The 16,928-nt window shown below is 34.8% G+C and overlaps 1 protein-coding gene across 8 annotated transcripts in view; it reads right to left on the reverse strand.

Annotated features, from left to right (window-relative positions):
* Positions 1–16,655, reverse strand: part of LOC110605312 (uncharacterized protein At4g17910) — a 32,022-nt gene extending 15,367 nt beyond the window's left edge. For 5 of the 8 annotated variants that reach the window (XR_002486374.2, XR_002486373.2, XM_021743784.2 and 2 more), the window contains exons 1-9: positions 16,504–16,655; positions 15,865–15,916; positions 15,712–15,775; positions 15,573–15,618; positions 15,156–15,289; positions 14,421–14,491; positions 14,168–14,243; positions 13,972–14,061; positions 3,998–4,071 (exon numbers count right to left, since the gene is read on the reverse strand). Coding sequence is in view for 6 of the 8 variants with exons in the window: in XM_021743784.2 (XP_021599476.1) it covers positions 3,998–4,071; positions 13,972–14,061; positions 14,168–14,243; positions 14,421–14,491; positions 15,156–15,289; positions 15,573–15,618; positions 15,712–15,775; positions 15,865–15,914 (605 nt within the window). In the remaining 2 variants the exon portion in view is untranslated. Of the gene's footprint in view, positions 1–3,997; positions 4,072–13,971; positions 14,062–14,167; positions 14,244–14,420; positions 14,492–15,155; positions 15,290–15,572; positions 15,619–15,711; positions 15,776–15,864; positions 15,917–16,489 lie in introns of all 8 variants that reach the window. The other 3 variants (XM_021743785.2, XM_021743789.2, XM_043952481.1) reach the window with 3 other exon arrangements.
* Between the last annotated feature and the right edge of the window lie 273 nt (positions 16,656–16,928).

A 16,928-nucleotide genomic window follows, 5' to 3' on the forward strand; every position in this document is an offset into this window, starting at 1 on the left:
ATATAAAATGTTTTTTCAAGAAAATTCAAGCCTATCTGTACAAGAGCTCTGTTTGAACAATGAGGAATATAAGATGTTCAAAAATTGAAACCATAAAAACAAAATCACACATAATAGAACTACAGCTTTCACAAATAATAGAAATACAGCATTCACTATTTCTACATATTTGATCACTACACCAATCAGCAAATAGCAAGCTGAAACACAATCAACGAAATGTCATTCTGCACACATAACAGTCCTCATCTGAGGAACTGCTTCTAGATTTTGTAAATTATAGAAAGCTAAAATCAAATGAATCAGAGCATTAGCTATTAATTTTACTAGGAAACAGAGCTATTAGGGAAAATTACCATTTGATCCCTGTGGTATAATGAAACTAACTAGTTAGTCGCTAGGTTTTCAAAAATACATTAAACAATCCCTGTAATTTTGAAAAGTCTATTAAAAGGTCCCTCCATCAATTTTAGACATTAAGAAAATGCGAAATAACTAAAAAGCCCTCACCTTTTGAAAAGTCTATTAAAAGGTCCCTAATATACATATCTACATAACCCTAAAGCCGAAAAAAGAAGGAATTCATAAGTTCTCATAATCTACAATTCTCCCTCACGGGCCTCACCCTTCTCTATCTGTGTTTTCTCTTTGCCTGAAATGAAAAAAGAGAAGGCACTCCTTTCCAATTCTCAATAACAAAAAAGCTCTCCTTTCTGGTTTTAATCTCGATTTATCCCCTAAGATTTCCTTTCTCAGTCCTATTTCTCCTTCTCACTTTCACTAAATCACAAGAGACATTTCAGTCCCCTTCTCCTCCGCCACCTTATTAATACCACCATTACTACGCCGACCTTTCACTGTTACCCGATCCCCACCTCATGAGGTCCAAGAAACAACAGCATACCAAATTCTGACTAGAAAAGCTACAATCACTAATGCTACTACCACTACCATGAGCTGGAGTCGTCATCACTGCCAACGGACGTAAAGCTTAGAAAATTAAGGGCAGAGTTGAGAGGGAGAGAGGGAAGCAAAGATGTGGCGGATAACAGGGAAAAGCGTGATGGGGAACTGAGTCACATCGGAAATTGAGGTCTTGGATTTCTTTAGCAGTGAAGCCCCTCTGCCTTCTTGGGGCTCAAATTTATACCTGATGAATCGTTGTTGCAATGTTTATACCCAAAGAGGAAGTGGTGTATAAAGGGAGAGGAGCCTAGGAGAGAAGAAAAGAGAGAGAAGAGAGGGTTTTTTTGGGATTTCTCAAAGGGGAGAGATATTTACACATTAAGATAGGTAATTTGGAAGAAAAGTTTCACACTTTCTAGTTTTCAGTGTCAAAAGTAACAGTTACAGTGCTTCAAGTTAAAGGCAGGGAGTTTTAATAGACTTCTCAAAACCACAGGGACTTTTTAATGTATTTTTGAGAAACCTAGGGACTAACTAGTTAGTTTCAACATACAACAAGGACTAAATAGTAATTTTATAGCATTTCGCTTCTAATATATTTTTTAATAAGATTAAGTCTGTTAATTATTTATACAAAGAGAGGGAAGTAGCTAACAACTTGGAATTGTCAAGTATGTGTGGAAGGATGAAGCTAAACTAAATGAGATAAACAAAATTATTTAGGGGAAAATAGATCACTCTTGAGTACTTGTTGTTTGGACAAACTTATTAGTTGATTTCTCAATATTTAAAAAATACATTAAAATATTCATAAGGTTATGAAATCTACTAATTAGTTGCTCCATTTGTGTGAACCGTTAAGTATTTACTATCTAATCTCTATTGTATGGGAAAATTCATTAGTAGTTGGTCATTTGGTTTTTAAAGAAAATATTAAAATGTCTTGGAGATTTTAAAAAAATCTACTAATTAGTCATTTCATATTGAGTGCATTTTTAGGCTTTTTCCCGATAGTGTTCGGTTAAAATTAACGGAAGGACTAATTAATAAACTTTTTAAAACCTCACATATATTTTAATATATTTTCCAAAATCGAGAAACCAATTAATAAGTTTCTCCATATTACAAAAAATAAATATTAATTTTCCCAATTATTTATATTGCAGGGGTGATTGATCATCGATACAAGATAGAATTTATATTTTTCACTCTTTCAACTGTGTACGAGAAAGAAAAAGGTGTAAGATATGCAAAAAAAGTAAAATTGGCTATATATGAATTGTTTGATGATTACAAGATAATATATCAAACTAGTAATGCAAATGAAAATCTTGGAAATCCTAGTGAAAACATTGAAGATCAATTCATGCAGCATAAAATGATATTGAAGAAGCTAAATGCAAGTTTCACTTAGATCCTTATCTCAATGAGGATATTTTAGTGTTGGATGAAAAAGAAAATTTTGACTTATGAAAGTAGTGAAAAATGAAAGTTAGTAAGCATCCTATCCTCTCGCACATGGTCAAAGAAACATTGGCAGTTCTTATATCCATAGTTGCTTCAAAATTAGCCTTTAGCAATAGCACCGGAGGTAGGTTGCTCCTCAAGAGTTCTCTAATTCCTAACATAGTGGCACCTTTAATATGCACAAGGTTTAATAAAAGATACTTATAAGATATGGTTTTTGTAATCTAAAATTTTAATTATATGAGAAATAAATTTAAACAAGATATGTATATTAGAAAAATTATAACCAAAATATTTACAACTTTATAAAATATGAAAATTAATATAAATGCATTTGCAAATGAGCTAACTTACAAGCCTATTTAAAGAGATTATAAACAAGCCTATTATTGAGCCTATTTAAAAGGCAGTTCGCAAGCCTACTAATGAGCCAGATCACAAGCCTACTCGATGAGCCAGCTTATGAGCTTGTAAACAAGCCGAGTTCATGAGCCTTAACAACTAACAATTTGAGTATTGCTTAGCTAGAGCTCGCCTTGTTCATTAAACGAACCTAAAATTAAACTCTAGTTCAACTCATTTAAAAAAGAATCAAACTAAACCAAACTTCTACTCGGGTTGAGTCTAGAACAATTCACAAATAGTTTGTTTCATTTATGCTCCTTTATTTGACATGTTAAAGGCCATTCAATTTGACAAAACCATCAAGTAGACAAACTAAACACACTAAATCAACTAATCAACTATTAGGGTTAAGAAAAGCCAAGACACTTAACCAAGGTTGCCCTCATTGGAAGATTGCTACAAATTTTGATTCTTTAAATATACATTTCCACTGAACTTCCAATATCCACAAGTCATCTAGCTTTAAAAGTTAAATATATATATATATATATATATATATGTTACCTTTGGCTAATACACACTTAAGCCCTCTCTTTTCCAATATCACGTTTTAATAAACTGAACATTTACATTCATTCATAGGTTAAATAACCTTTTTCTAGCTTAAACTACATTGTCTTTGGAGCTAATTTTAGTGTAGAAAGACCAAAATATTGAAAACTTTTGTTTCAAATTTGAGGACCAAAACATGCTTTGGAAAAGGAGAAATAAAGTGTGCAAGTAATCAAACTAAAGGGATCAATTAGTTACATTGACATCTTGATAATTGAGAACTTGCAGCAAAAAGGAATTGGCAAGTCATAAATTAAAAAGGACCTTGGCATTATAGTAGGATCATACAATCTTCTCTCTCTACAATAAAAAGTTGGAAGCAACTAGTCGAAACATGGAATAAGCATGCCAATAGACCTAAGGCTCTTCTATGCAACTCGACAACATAAGCCACTACATGATTAGTAATTAATTATTTTCACTCAATCTATCCTTCATTTCCACTATTAAACTTTGTAGTTTATGATCTTTTATCTCTCATCTTCCAGTAATTAGAAATATTAATTCTTTAAATTATAGATAAGCAAAAAAAAGAGTGCCAGCGTGCCACCTTATAATTAATCACTTTTCTGGAATGATATTTTTAATTGATCAACCAGCATTTTGTTTATTCAAAAGATGAAGTCAACTCCTCGCATAGAGAACAATAAAGTATAGAAAGACTCACACCAAAGAGGCATTCCGTGCTTGCCGTGAAACTAGTGAGTTTGCCAACACAAAGGAGCCAACTCCAAGGTCCATCTGACATGTAATCACATAAAACTCATACTCACAAGTTGAGAAGAGGGAAAATAGTACCACATAAAATTTTGATATAATAGGACTAAATTTAAGGAGAATAAGAACAATGCTAAAAAATAATTAGTTAACACTCCCCCAAGTATAAATCACATGATGAAACTCCATAGAAAATAAGATGAAATTAAATAATAGTAGAAGTATATCTATATTAACCAATACAACATTAATAAGTACAGAGAAGCATAAATAAATAAATATATATATATATATAGACAGTACCACTAGTGAAGTTTTTTAGAACTTGTTAAAAGATAAATATAAAACCAAACTTTGGAGATTCAAAAGAAATCATCAATTTTTAATAGTCACAATAGCACTACTGGTGTTGTTAGGAAATTTGAGAAAATGCTAGTTTAGATGATCTTGTGTTACATGCTATAAGAAGAAGCATAAGAATTAAATATAGAAGGAGAAAAGAGAGTGGCGGGAAAAGAAGTTTTTTATAAACAGTTTCTGTTAAAGAAGTTGAGCTGAGTTGACTGGAGTGTGCAGTTACTGAAATAGCTACAAATCTCAGTAACTTTGATCTTGTATCCTATTCAAGAATCATAAAGAATACAATAATCTCTATCTTCTTTCTAATTATTTTCTACCTATTCACCACTTCTCTCCTACCATATGTCTATATCTCTTTCTACCTTATACTATCTTTGTGTTAGGTTCTATTCCTAACAATTTGATATCAAAGTTGTTGCATCCAAGGAAGCCAATGAGTGATTGATTCTTGGGGATCCGAAATATGAGTAGATTCAGTAGTAGTGAGGATTTCCCATCTCCATCATTCTGTGCTAGGGAAGTTGCAGCTAGAGGGGAGTTGTTGTTGCTGCTTCTTCAACTCCTGCTACTGTGAATGTTCAGATTCAATCATTGTTGTAGGAATTTCATGGCATTTTTTAAGAACCTCAGGAACTCGCCTACCAAGTGAAGACTTATTGACCAAGCCTCATTCACTCCTGATAATGTTGTGGGCATGACTCAACCATCGGCCCTTTGACTTGGTCAACGTGTACTCAGTAATGATACTAGGTCATAGCCCCTCAGATGACTAGAGGCAATTGAGACTCGCATAGTATAGTCAGACCTGATCATTATCCTCTCGACCGTTAGTGACTGTTGACACACGATCAAGAGAATCCATACAATCAGTCAAACACGAGATCCACTGTCCACTAGCTAGTAACCCCAGATTCATGAAAAATGGACAATTAATCTCATCTTCTTACAATATAAAAGCAACTAGAGATCAATATCCAGGAGACGCAATTACTAAGCATTCAACTCTTCGTATTGTTTACTCACCCATATCATAAAGTTTACTAACTTGAGCGTCAGAGTGGTTCAAGACATCGGCCACCTCACCTTCTCCTTCTCCAAATTTCTAGTCGATGAATTGCAAAACTCACCACTTTTTCCTTATTAAATTCCATGATTTTGATATAAACAATTGGTTTTTACTTGGAATTTGATTTTGAATAGGTTTTTGAGTATAAATTAAGAAAAGAAATAAAAAGAGGCTGAATTAGAAGATTTTTTTACTGGAAGGTACAGCCTTGTCCAAAATTGTAGCCCAAGACGACGGACAGACTCCAGAATTCGAATTTGCCAGCTATAATCCCAATTTTTCCAGTTGTACAGAGTTCAAATTAGTTTTAGATTGAAGTAAACACAATCAGATTAGGATTGGGATAAGATAGGAGTAGTAGGGAAAAGCCTGTATAAAGGTTGCACTAGAATTAACCTAGGCATCTCATATTTTTCTCTTCTCCTCCTCTCTCATATACGGCCCCCTTTAACCGCCTTCTTCTTTTCTTTTCTTTATTACTTTACAATTTTATTATGGCCCTTAGACGCTAAACACTTTTTTTCAGTTGAAGGTTAATCAAAACTAGGGTTTATTCAAAGTTGTGAGAATATATATTCTTAATTTCTCTTCATCTTATTTCTATTTTCAGTTAATTTCTATTTTTGAGGAACACCACCTCCATTGTTGTCCTTTTAAGAATTCAAGAGGCCTATTGAATCTCTTAGGAAGACAACATATTACTAATTAACCCAATTAAATCTGTAATTATTTAATTGGGTTAATAACAAGTAGCAATTAACATATTCGTTTATATTAAGGAATTAATTGATTTGATTTAAATAATTCGCGTGTTATTATTGATCAAATTTGGGTTCTTCTCTCTTAAAGCAGTTACCTAATTAAATCTACACGCATGTTGGGGTTTTTAGTTAACTAGAAATTAATTTAAGCGCGTAGCGGATTAATTTAATCACAAGGAAGAACTAGTGGGATTCGCGTATTTAAACACTATAACTAAACAATAGATAATAAAATGAATTATCTTTCTAATCAATAATTAACTGCCAATCCCTCAATTTGATTACCTTCAGCTGAATTTTAATTTAATTATTTGTTTCACCATCTTAATTGCATTATTTTTCTTCTTTCAGTTTTATTTTTAAATCAATTTCTCCAAACAATGATTCTCTTCTTCTCTCTTTTTATTTTAAACTATTCTTCTTATTCTACTAGCCATCTAAATTAAACAAAGTTAAGATCTTTGTGGGATCAATACTCATTTGTCCTATCTACAAATTCTTTTGATTCAAAAAAAGGAAAATAAGTTTTAATTGACAGATTCAACGCTCATCACTAGTGGTCAAAGAGTCAAAGGGATCTCCACAAGCGACATTGCTGCCTCCATTTAGAAGCCATAATCATGCGATCCCATTACAACCAACTGCTCAACCGATTAACATTAGGCCTTAGCCCTTGCAAGTATCCCTATTATTAGAAGGCTAAAATTGAGAAATTAGTTGGTGATATGCTAGCTTCTAATATGATCCAACCCGTACTAGTCCTTATCCCCTGTGCTTGTGGTAAACAAGACTTGCCATCTTCACATTCCATTCATCCATCATGTCTCTAAATTGAAATAGAAGACTAGGGATGCCCTTGCCCCAGTTAATGAACTACTATTATACATGACAAACACTTTGTGATGGCAGAAGGTTTCGCAAACCAAGACATTTCGAGGGGCACCTAGCAAGTTCAACAAGGTCTTAAATGGGTCAACCTACTAGATGAAGATTTCACTTGGAAAGATAGAAGTTCTATTGCTGCTAAGTTTCTAGATATCTCACTTTCTTGGGGACAAGTGCTCAAGGGAGCAGTATCATTACATTCAATAGGAAGAAGCATAAGAATTAAATGTAGACGAATCTACAAGAATGGGTGGCTGGAAAGAAGTTTGTTATAACTGTTTCAGCTGAAGTTGAGCTGAGAGTAGCGAAAATAGCTATAAATCTCAATAACTCTAATATCATGTCCTATTGAATGATTATCAAGAATACAATGATTCTCTCTCTCTCTCTATCTATCTATCTATCTCTCTCTCTCTAATTCTTTTTTATTTTACCTATTCTCTACTTCTCTTCTACCTTCTCTCTCTATTTTTTTTCGACCTTTCTTTTATTTCTCTATTAGGTTTTTGTCCTAACACCTAGAAACAAGAGAACTAAATAACATGATACTATTTCTTTTCTTTAGAAATAGATGGCGCATAATCATAAAATAAATTAGCTAAATAGCATGCTAAGAGTAATATCATAATAGTAAAATAAGGACCCACATAGCATTGTTATTAGTGGTATTTAAAAGGACAATTTCAGATAAATGGAATAGATGGGTCCAAAAAGCAATTTAGATGAAAAAGGTAATAAAAGAATATTTGAAAACGACATATGAGGAGAGGGATTAAAAGGAAAATGAGTTCTGAAAATAGAACGAAGGTAGGTTTGCAATACTTAAAACTTATTATACAGGTTTGCTGAGATTTTAGCACTGGTTATTACTAGTGATATCATTTCCAAAAACTTTCCTAGTATGTCTTAAAGTTCACTTTATCTATTGCCAAATTTTGAGGCAGTGGTTTTTTATCAATGGAAGCGTCCACTGAAGTGGAAATAAAGAAGCAGCGCCTTCCTAAAGCCTGCACCTAGAACAAGGCGTACTCCTAGGTTCATAAAGTGAGTGCCTAGTGAATGTCGCTAGCCTTTCCGCAAGGTATTGAGGTTGGAGCTTGATGAGCCTTGAGCCCAAGAACAACTACAAAAGCAGCTATGTTTTGACTAAAACCACTATCTTACATGCTACAACTCGTGAGCCTAGAATCACAACTAAAACAGTGTCTTGACCTTTTCAACCCCTCAAACTACTCTATGCCATTTGCTTCTTTACTCTCTCGGTTTCATGTAATTTTCCAATGCTAAATTGCTAATTGCAAACCCTTCAAACTGAAATGATATCTATTTCAAGCGCACAAAGCCAAAGAATATTTGAATTGCATGACATCTATTTTTATTCTCTTTTTATCTTAAAGAAGCTAAAAGCCTAAAATATAAATATTATTAAAAGAACAAATTAATAAACAAATTTGTTATAGCTTAAAAGCTTACTAAGAAAATAACTATCCTTTTATTCTTGAAAATTTTATCTTTTATACTGTCCTTTCTAAATATAAAACCATTAATAATTGTCAATGTTGTTTATTAGTCTCCATCTTCTTGTTTGTACTATGCAATAATAGTTATAACACTTATTGGGAAAAATGCATAAAAAGTTTACAAATGTTTCGCAAAAAAAAGAAAATCTATATCAACTATTTTTATTTCAATTATTTAATAAATTAGTGTTTTAGTCAAAAAATATAATAACAAACCATAAAATCTTAAGGGTAATTTCACTTTCATAATTTCTACATATGCACAAAGCCACATGCTGAATGAACTCTAGGAAACACTATCTCCTTAATTAATAAGCGAAAAAATTAAAAGTCATAACCAGAAAGGAAAAAGAAATAATGTTATTGAAGAATTTTGGGAAAATTTTGAGTATTTTTATATTTCACTCTTAATCTTTACAATTGGTCTACATGACTATTTATACACAGGGAATCATATCTAAACAGGAAGTAAATAATCAAATAATAATTATAGAGATAATTAAGGATCCTAATCAGATCAAATCAAATCTCTAGAATCAGCTAGGATTAGTTAAATAAGTCAACACTCCCCCTCAAGTTGGTGCAAAGATGTCACACATGCCCAACTTGCAAATCAGATTATGGTAGATCTTGTTGTTAAGCCCTTTAATAAACACATCCGCAAGTTGCCCCGTAGAAGTCACATGAACTAGGCTCAAGACACCGTCTGTTAATTTTTCTTTAATGAAGTGCCGATCAATTTCAATGTGCTTGGTTCGGTCATGTTGGACTAGATTTTGTGCTATACTTATAGCAGCTTTATTGTCACAATACAAAGTTATCTTGTCTCTCTCGGACAATCTCAACTCTTCCAATAACTTCTGTAACCATAAGAGTTCACATACTCCTTGGGCCATTGCTCTGTATTCTGCTTCCGCACTTGACCGAGCAACAACACTTTGTTTTTTGCTCCTCCAGGTGACAAGGTTCCCCCCCACAACTGTGCAGTAGCCAGAGGTGGATCTCCTGTCATCGAGAGATCCTGCCTAATCTGCATCTGTAAAAGTTTCAATTCGGAGATGACCATGTTTGGAGTAAAGAAGTCCTTTCCCTGGCGCAGACTTTAGGTATCTCAAGATGCGAAGTACAGCTTGCATATGAGTCTCGCGAGGGTCATGCATGAATTGGCTGACTAAGCTAACAGCATAGGCTATATCCGGTCGAGTGTGTGAGAGATAAATCAACCTTCCTACTAATCTCTGATATCTTCCAATATCCACGGACTCACCAGTTCCTGCTTTCAGCTTGTGATTACTTTCAATGGGAGATTCTGCTGGTTTACACCCCATCATACCAGTTTCTTCCAAAAGATCCAGAATGTACTTTCTTTGGGAGATGAAAATTCCTTTTTCTGATCTAGCCACCTCGATACCTAGAAAATATTGCAGTTTTCCCAGATCTTTGATTTCAAATTCCTGGGCCAACAACCTCTTTAGTTGAGCCATTTCCTCTTTGTCATTACCTGTCACCACTATATCATCAACATACACAATAAAAAGGGTGATCTTACCCTTATGATGTTTGATAAACAGAGTGTGATCAGCATTGCTTTGTTGGTAACCAAAGGACATCATGGCTCTGCTAAACCTGTCAAACCAAGCTCTGGGAGATTGTTTTAGCCCATACAAAGCCTTTTTTAACCTGCACACCTTTCCTTGTGTCTTCTCATCAGCGAACCCAGGAGGAATTTCCATGAACACTTCTTCCTCTAAATCTCCATGGAGGAAAGCATTCTTCACATCAAACTGTTGCAAGTCCCAGTCCAAGTTGGCTGCGCAAGATAACAAAACTTTGATTGAGTTCATTTTTGCAACTGGGGCAAATGTCTCTTAGTAATCCACTCCATAGGTTTGGGTGAATCCTTTAGCAACCAATCTGGCCTTAAACCGTTCAATTGTGCCATCAGCTTTGTATTTCACTGTGAACACCCATTTACAGCCAACGAGTTTCTTTTCAGGTGGGAGAGTGACAAGCTCCCAAGTCTCATTTTTAGCCAATACTTTCATCTCTTCAATCATTGCTTTCTTCCAATTAGGATCTGCAAGAGCTTCATTCCAATCCTGTGGAATAGACACAGAGGAAATAGACAAGGCAAAGGCTCTATAGGAAGGAGATAAAGATTCATAAGAAACAAAGTTAGAAATAGGGTGTTTAGTGCAAGATCTGACCCCTTTTCTTTGTGCAATAGGTTTATCTAAGTCATTGAAACATTCAAGAGTTGTGGGTAACTCACCAGAAGAAAGATTTGTGGGTAACTCACCAGGAGAAGATTCTTGACTCTGAGTAGACTGCATAATGGCTTCTTCTGCCTTATCTCTCCTTGAATACCTTCTCAAATCTGGCTTGTCCAAACGACCAGTTCTCTCTCCCTGATTGGACATCTCCCCCTGTCTACTAGAACTCAAACTTTCTAGTTGAACCATATCATTCAGAATCACAGAATTCGGGATCACCTCTTCTTGCTCATTATTCTCCCCCTGAAGAGGTGAGTGGGTGGTACTGAAGTAGGGCTCAGTTTCTCGGAAGGTAACATCCATACTAACGAAGTATTTCCTAGAGGGAGGATGATAACACTTGTATCCCTTCTGCGTTGGAGAATACCCAACAAACACACATTTAAGGGCCTTAGGATCCAGTTTTCCTGCCGTCCTAGTATGGACAAAGCAAACACACCCAAATACTTTTGGTGGAACAACGTATGAATTCTTCCCTTGTAGAGTCGTCAAAGGACTCATAAAGTTAAGGGTCTTGAGAAGCATTCTATTGATAAGATAAGCAGATGTAAGAATTGCATCTCCCCAATATGTTTTGGGTAGATTCATGGTGAACATAAGAGATCCAGTTTAAGGGCCTTAGGATCCAGTTTTCCTGCCGTCCTAGTATGGACAAAGCAAACACACCCAAATACTTTTGGTGGAACAACGTATGAATTCTTCCCTTGTAGAGTCGTCAAAGGACTCATAAAGTTAAGGGTCTTGAGAGGCATTCTATTGATAAGATAAGCAGATGTAAGAATTGCATCTCCCCAATATGTTTTGGGTAGATTCATGGTGAACATAAGAGATCGAGCTACCTCAAATAGATGTCTATTTTTCCTCTCAGCAACGCCATTTTGGGCACTAGTATAAGGACAACTAGTCTGGTGTATTATCCCATTACTCTCCAAATAAGCAGAAAAGCTACTATCCATGTATTCTCTTCCATTGTCAGTTCTCAAAATTTTCACCTTAGTATCAAATTGAGTACAAACCATCTTATAAAAGGATTGGAAACAAGAAAATACATCACTTTTAGCTTTAATCAAATAGACCCAAGTCATTCGAGTGCAACAATCAATAAAGGTGACAAACCATCGATTACCAGATAAGGAGACCGTTTGAGTAGGCCCCCAAACATCAGAATGAATAGTTGCAAAAGGAATTTGACTTTTATTATGACTCAAAGGATAGGATGTTCTAGTGTGTTTAGCATACTCACAAGCATCACAACATAAAGAGCCAAACTGGGTTTTAGCAAACAAATCAGGATAAAGTTTTTCTAAAACAAAAAATGATGGATGCCCTAACCGCCGGTGCCACTGTATTATTTCTTGATTGACATCCTTATTTTCTCCAAAACAGACTTGAGATATCGAAGAAGCCGGATCACCCTCCAACATGTATAAGCCATCATGCAGCCTACCATTGCCAATCATCTTCCCTGTGCGAAGATCCTGAATAACACAATGATCAGGAAAGAATTCAATTTTACAGTTAAGAGCATTGGTGATAGCACTGACAGATAAAAGGTTGACAGGAAAGTGGGGAACATGAAGGACAGATGATAATTTAATGTTGGATGTGCAAATAACAGAACCTGTTCCGGATATGGGAGAAAAAGAGCCATCAGCAATTCTGACACTATCTTTGGTTAGAGAAGGAGAATAATTGAGAAAGCCTTTATAAGAGCCTGTCATATGTCTATTCGCACCAGAATCGATAATCCATGGAACATTATTAAAAGAGGAAGCATTACCTGACTTTACAAAGTTAGATGTAGCACCAGAGGATGAAGAGGTGTCAATATGAGACAAGAGGCGCTTGAGACTCTGAAGTTCATTAGGGGAAAAGAACTCAGTCGTTATTGTCTCCTTAAAGGGCTCCTCCACAGTTTCTGCTAACTTAGCTTGATTTCTAGTGGTACCTCGTTTTCCTCCACGACCTCTAGTGGGACGACCATATAACTTCCAACAAGTCTCTTTGGTATGCCTTGGTTTCCCACAATAGTCACAGTGTAAGAGATCTTTCTCAGAAGTAGGAGGCTGTGGTGTGCTCAAACTGGTAGTCAACCCAGCCTTTTCAACTGGTGCAGTATGGAGCATAGCATGTCGACGACTTTCCTCTTGTTGAACATGGGCATGGGCCTCTTCTAAATAAGGAAAAGGATTTCTTCCCAACACTTGGACCCGAATTGGATTATATTCGTTATTCAACCCTTCTGCCATAGTAAAGCCCAATTGATTCACCAAGGTTGTACACACAAGAAAGCCCAATTGATTCACCAAAAGACCGGGTAACAGCAGTGGAGAGCCGAAAAGATGGTTGGAATCGTCGCCGGAGTGATCTGAGCGGCGAAACAGTGACAGACGATGGATCACGCGCCGGGAAGGGGTGGCGCGTGAGCCTCACGCGCAGGCTTTTCCGATGTCGGAGCTGGTCGATCGGCCGGCAGCAGTCCGGCGGTTCTCCTGGTGCCGGCGGTGAGAGAAAAAGAGGCTCCTAGATGGGTTAGTACCAAAATTGGCAGATCTAGGGTTTTGAAACCCTAAAAATGAAAATTTGAATTTGGACCCAAAAAATCAGGAAAAAGCTCTGATACCATGTTAAATTTGGGCTAGGCCTAACTCACCCCAAAAGTTAGCTCAAAGGGGAGAATTGCCTATAGCCCATATAAGGGGCACAATACCCCTTTCCACAACCGATGTAGGATTCAACACACCCCCTCACGCCCAAAGTTCTACTGGTAGACCCAACATCGGATGGGGAGGCTCTGATACCATGAAGAATTTTGGGAAAATTTTGAGTATTTTTATATTTCACTCTTAATCTTTACAATTGGTCTACATGACTATTTATACACAGGGAATCATATCTAAACAGGAAGTAAATAATCAAATAATAATTACAGAGATAATTAAGGATCCTAATCAGATCAAATCAAATCTCTAGAATCAGCTAGGATTAGTTAAATAAGTCAACAGTTATAATTAAGATAATGCACTGAAATGTAAGAGAAGCAACATGAAGATTCTCACCAAACTATAACCATAGGTCTCAGTCTTTGCATATCTTCTTGGATATATTCTAAAATCAACAGCTAAGATACAAAGGCAAGTTACAACCATCTGCCAGAATGAACATCATAAGACTCAAAAGGAAGAGTATAGCAAAAAACATTGCTCACCCAACATAAGGAAACAATCTACAAAGTAAGCAGATGAAACTGAGTACCACAACAACCCTGTACGAGGAAATGATTGCTCTAAGAGAAAGCGACCCTTCAGAACAAGTGGTAGATATTACAACCCTGCATAAAATGCAAAAAAAAAAAAAAAAAAAACTGTGTCAGCATATTACCTAATATTCAGCTGCTCTTGAAATATTCTTCTATTCTAAATAACCATAAAAGTGGCACTGAGAATAGCACTTCTAGAGAATATTATAATAACAATAATGAGGAACATTTATGACTTGCAAGTTCTACCTTTTAGCCGTAATGGAGAAAGTGAGCACCATCAAAAAGATTGGCAATATAAATATCCATTCAGCTAGAACCTGCAATCACTAATGGACTTGTCATTTAAAAGCAGAATATAATGCTAAAGCCCCAGTTTAAATTAAACAACTATAATGCATAAGAATGACTTGACTAACCCACAGAATGATTGTAAATTGTAATGTGAAAAACTAAAAGGTCCACAAGTTTAATCAGGAATAGCACATCCCTAACCAAAGAAGAGGAGAAAAATAAGCATTCCTCGAACAACTATTACTTTGTTGTTAGGGGAAAAATTATGGTGCAAGTATAGAAATTATGGGTCATATAGGTAATAGTAACTGGTCAATTAAGAAATAGGAGGAAAATCAGTTAAGCAGCAAAGTCCTAGATAATTATACATGTTAACATGTTAAAAGGAGATTTGGAAAAAGAGAGCTAGACAACTTCTGTATTATTATTCATCAGCCCAAAAATGAGGAAATAATGCTAGCATTACTTATTAACCTTACCTAACTGATTTACAATGGTTCTACAGCAACAACCAATGGTTAACTTGGTAAATCTAGTTCCTCATATGACTTGAACAAGCTGCTTAACTAATTTTCACACTGATTCTTTAAATAATCAGCTACACACAACCACATCCAGACTCAGATTTTCTTTTTTTTTTCCAACAGCATTCACTTTGATGAAAAGGTTTGGTCTTTCTTGAGCCCTTACAGTTAAAAACAAAAGTATGGGCAGAACAATGAACATAAAATCCACAGTTACGGTAGCCAAATAATTCCCCAAACTCTTTGAAGCAGAAAGAGCATCCCCATCTTTCTTTGCTGATGTCCTTACAAAAGCAGAACCTGCAGAAACAGAAATTTAGCATGAACATTAATATTGACAGTATCTACATTCCGCCCTCAACTTGAAATCTTAACAGAAAAGGAATAGAATATCAATTTCTTCTCAAAAAAAAAAAAAGAAAAGAAAAAGAAACTTGAATGTAAGAAAAAATTAGTATAGTTCAATCAGTGAAGCACGAAATACTATAACTCGTAAAAATAAGAATTTCCATGCACTAATTGAAGAATATAGCAATTAAACCCAACAAAACAAAAATTGAAAGAAGTATCTAAAATGGGTTACCAGTTTTGTAACTGAAGCAGATGGAGTGCCGCAAAACAAAGAGAAGCTGAAATGGCAAAGTTGAGCAAAAGCAGAGAATAAGCAAATGAGGCATTAAATCAAGTATTAATTAAAGAGGGACAAGGGTAAAATCAAGTACAGGGACAGCAGCGGAAAGTGCAGCAATTTCAATCATAGAAGATCCACCCAAATTACTCACAAATCTGACCATAGAAATGAGATAAAATGAAGAATATTGATCATAAGGTCATGAAAAGTAGAAAACAGAGCAGAAAAGAGAGAGAGAGATTACTCTTCTTTGAGGTGCTTTTTCATATTGAAAGACTTGGAGGGAGAATCCATCGCTGCAAAATGAGCCCAGGGAAGAGCATTCAGTCCTATAGGTGAACCAAACTCGAAATACTGAAATAACTAAACTCCTTAAAAATATAAACCAAATTGAAATGAAGCAATTCACTCAATCCATGCTTTATTCTTTTCAATTACATTCCAAAATATAGCTCGCCATGAGATTAAAAAACAGAGTTGACCACTATGATTAGCATCTTAAATTCATAAACTAAGAGTTAGGACGTTCACCCCTAAATTCATAATCATTTTTATGAACTGCAATTCAGAAAGTTAGGAACACACATTAAGACTAGTAGTTAGATTCACCAAGAGCTGGATAAATTAAATAGATTCAGTGCATCAGTTAAAACTGAAAACTAATTCTGAAAATTCAAGCAAACACAATTAAGTTAACTATCAACAGAAAACTATTGTAAAACATACTAGAGAAGCCAAATAAGGATTTCATAAGAATTTATAGGAAAAAGTAGAAATATTTCGAAGTTAAATTCTTATAGATTCATCACCAAAATAGAAGTCAATCAAAAAACTAATCAAATTTTGTTAAAACTCATTGATCTTCAGACCTAAAAACCCAAACCTTGAGAATAAAAGAGAGAAGCAAAAACCCTTGGCTTTCAAGAAAAGAAATGAAGCATTTGGATGGATCCAACAATCTATATAATGTACAATTACTGGGAAGGCTGCTGCGATTCTATGGAGGTTTGTAGCTTTTGCGCAGCACCTGCGATTCTATAACACCATATATTACTAAATCTTTTAAATTATTAAAATTTTAACATAATTATAAATAATACATTAATTTTTTTAATGAAATAAAATTTTACTATATATTTTTTTTATATTTTAATATTTATTCTACACAATATTTTTAACATATATATAAATTTCTTCTTATTTTTATAATATTTTTATTCCTATAATTTTTTTCAATACTATATATACTAAATTTCTCAAATTACTCATTTTTAAAATAATTATAAATAATATAAATTTATTATACCA

Source organism: Manihot esculenta, chromosome 17, assembly GCF_001659605.2.
Source record: "Manihot esculenta cultivar AM560-2 chromosome 17, M.esculenta_v8, whole genome shotgun sequence".
Classification (NCBI taxonomy): domain Eukaryota; kingdom Viridiplantae; phylum Streptophyta; class Magnoliopsida; order Malpighiales; family Euphorbiaceae; genus Manihot; species Manihot esculenta.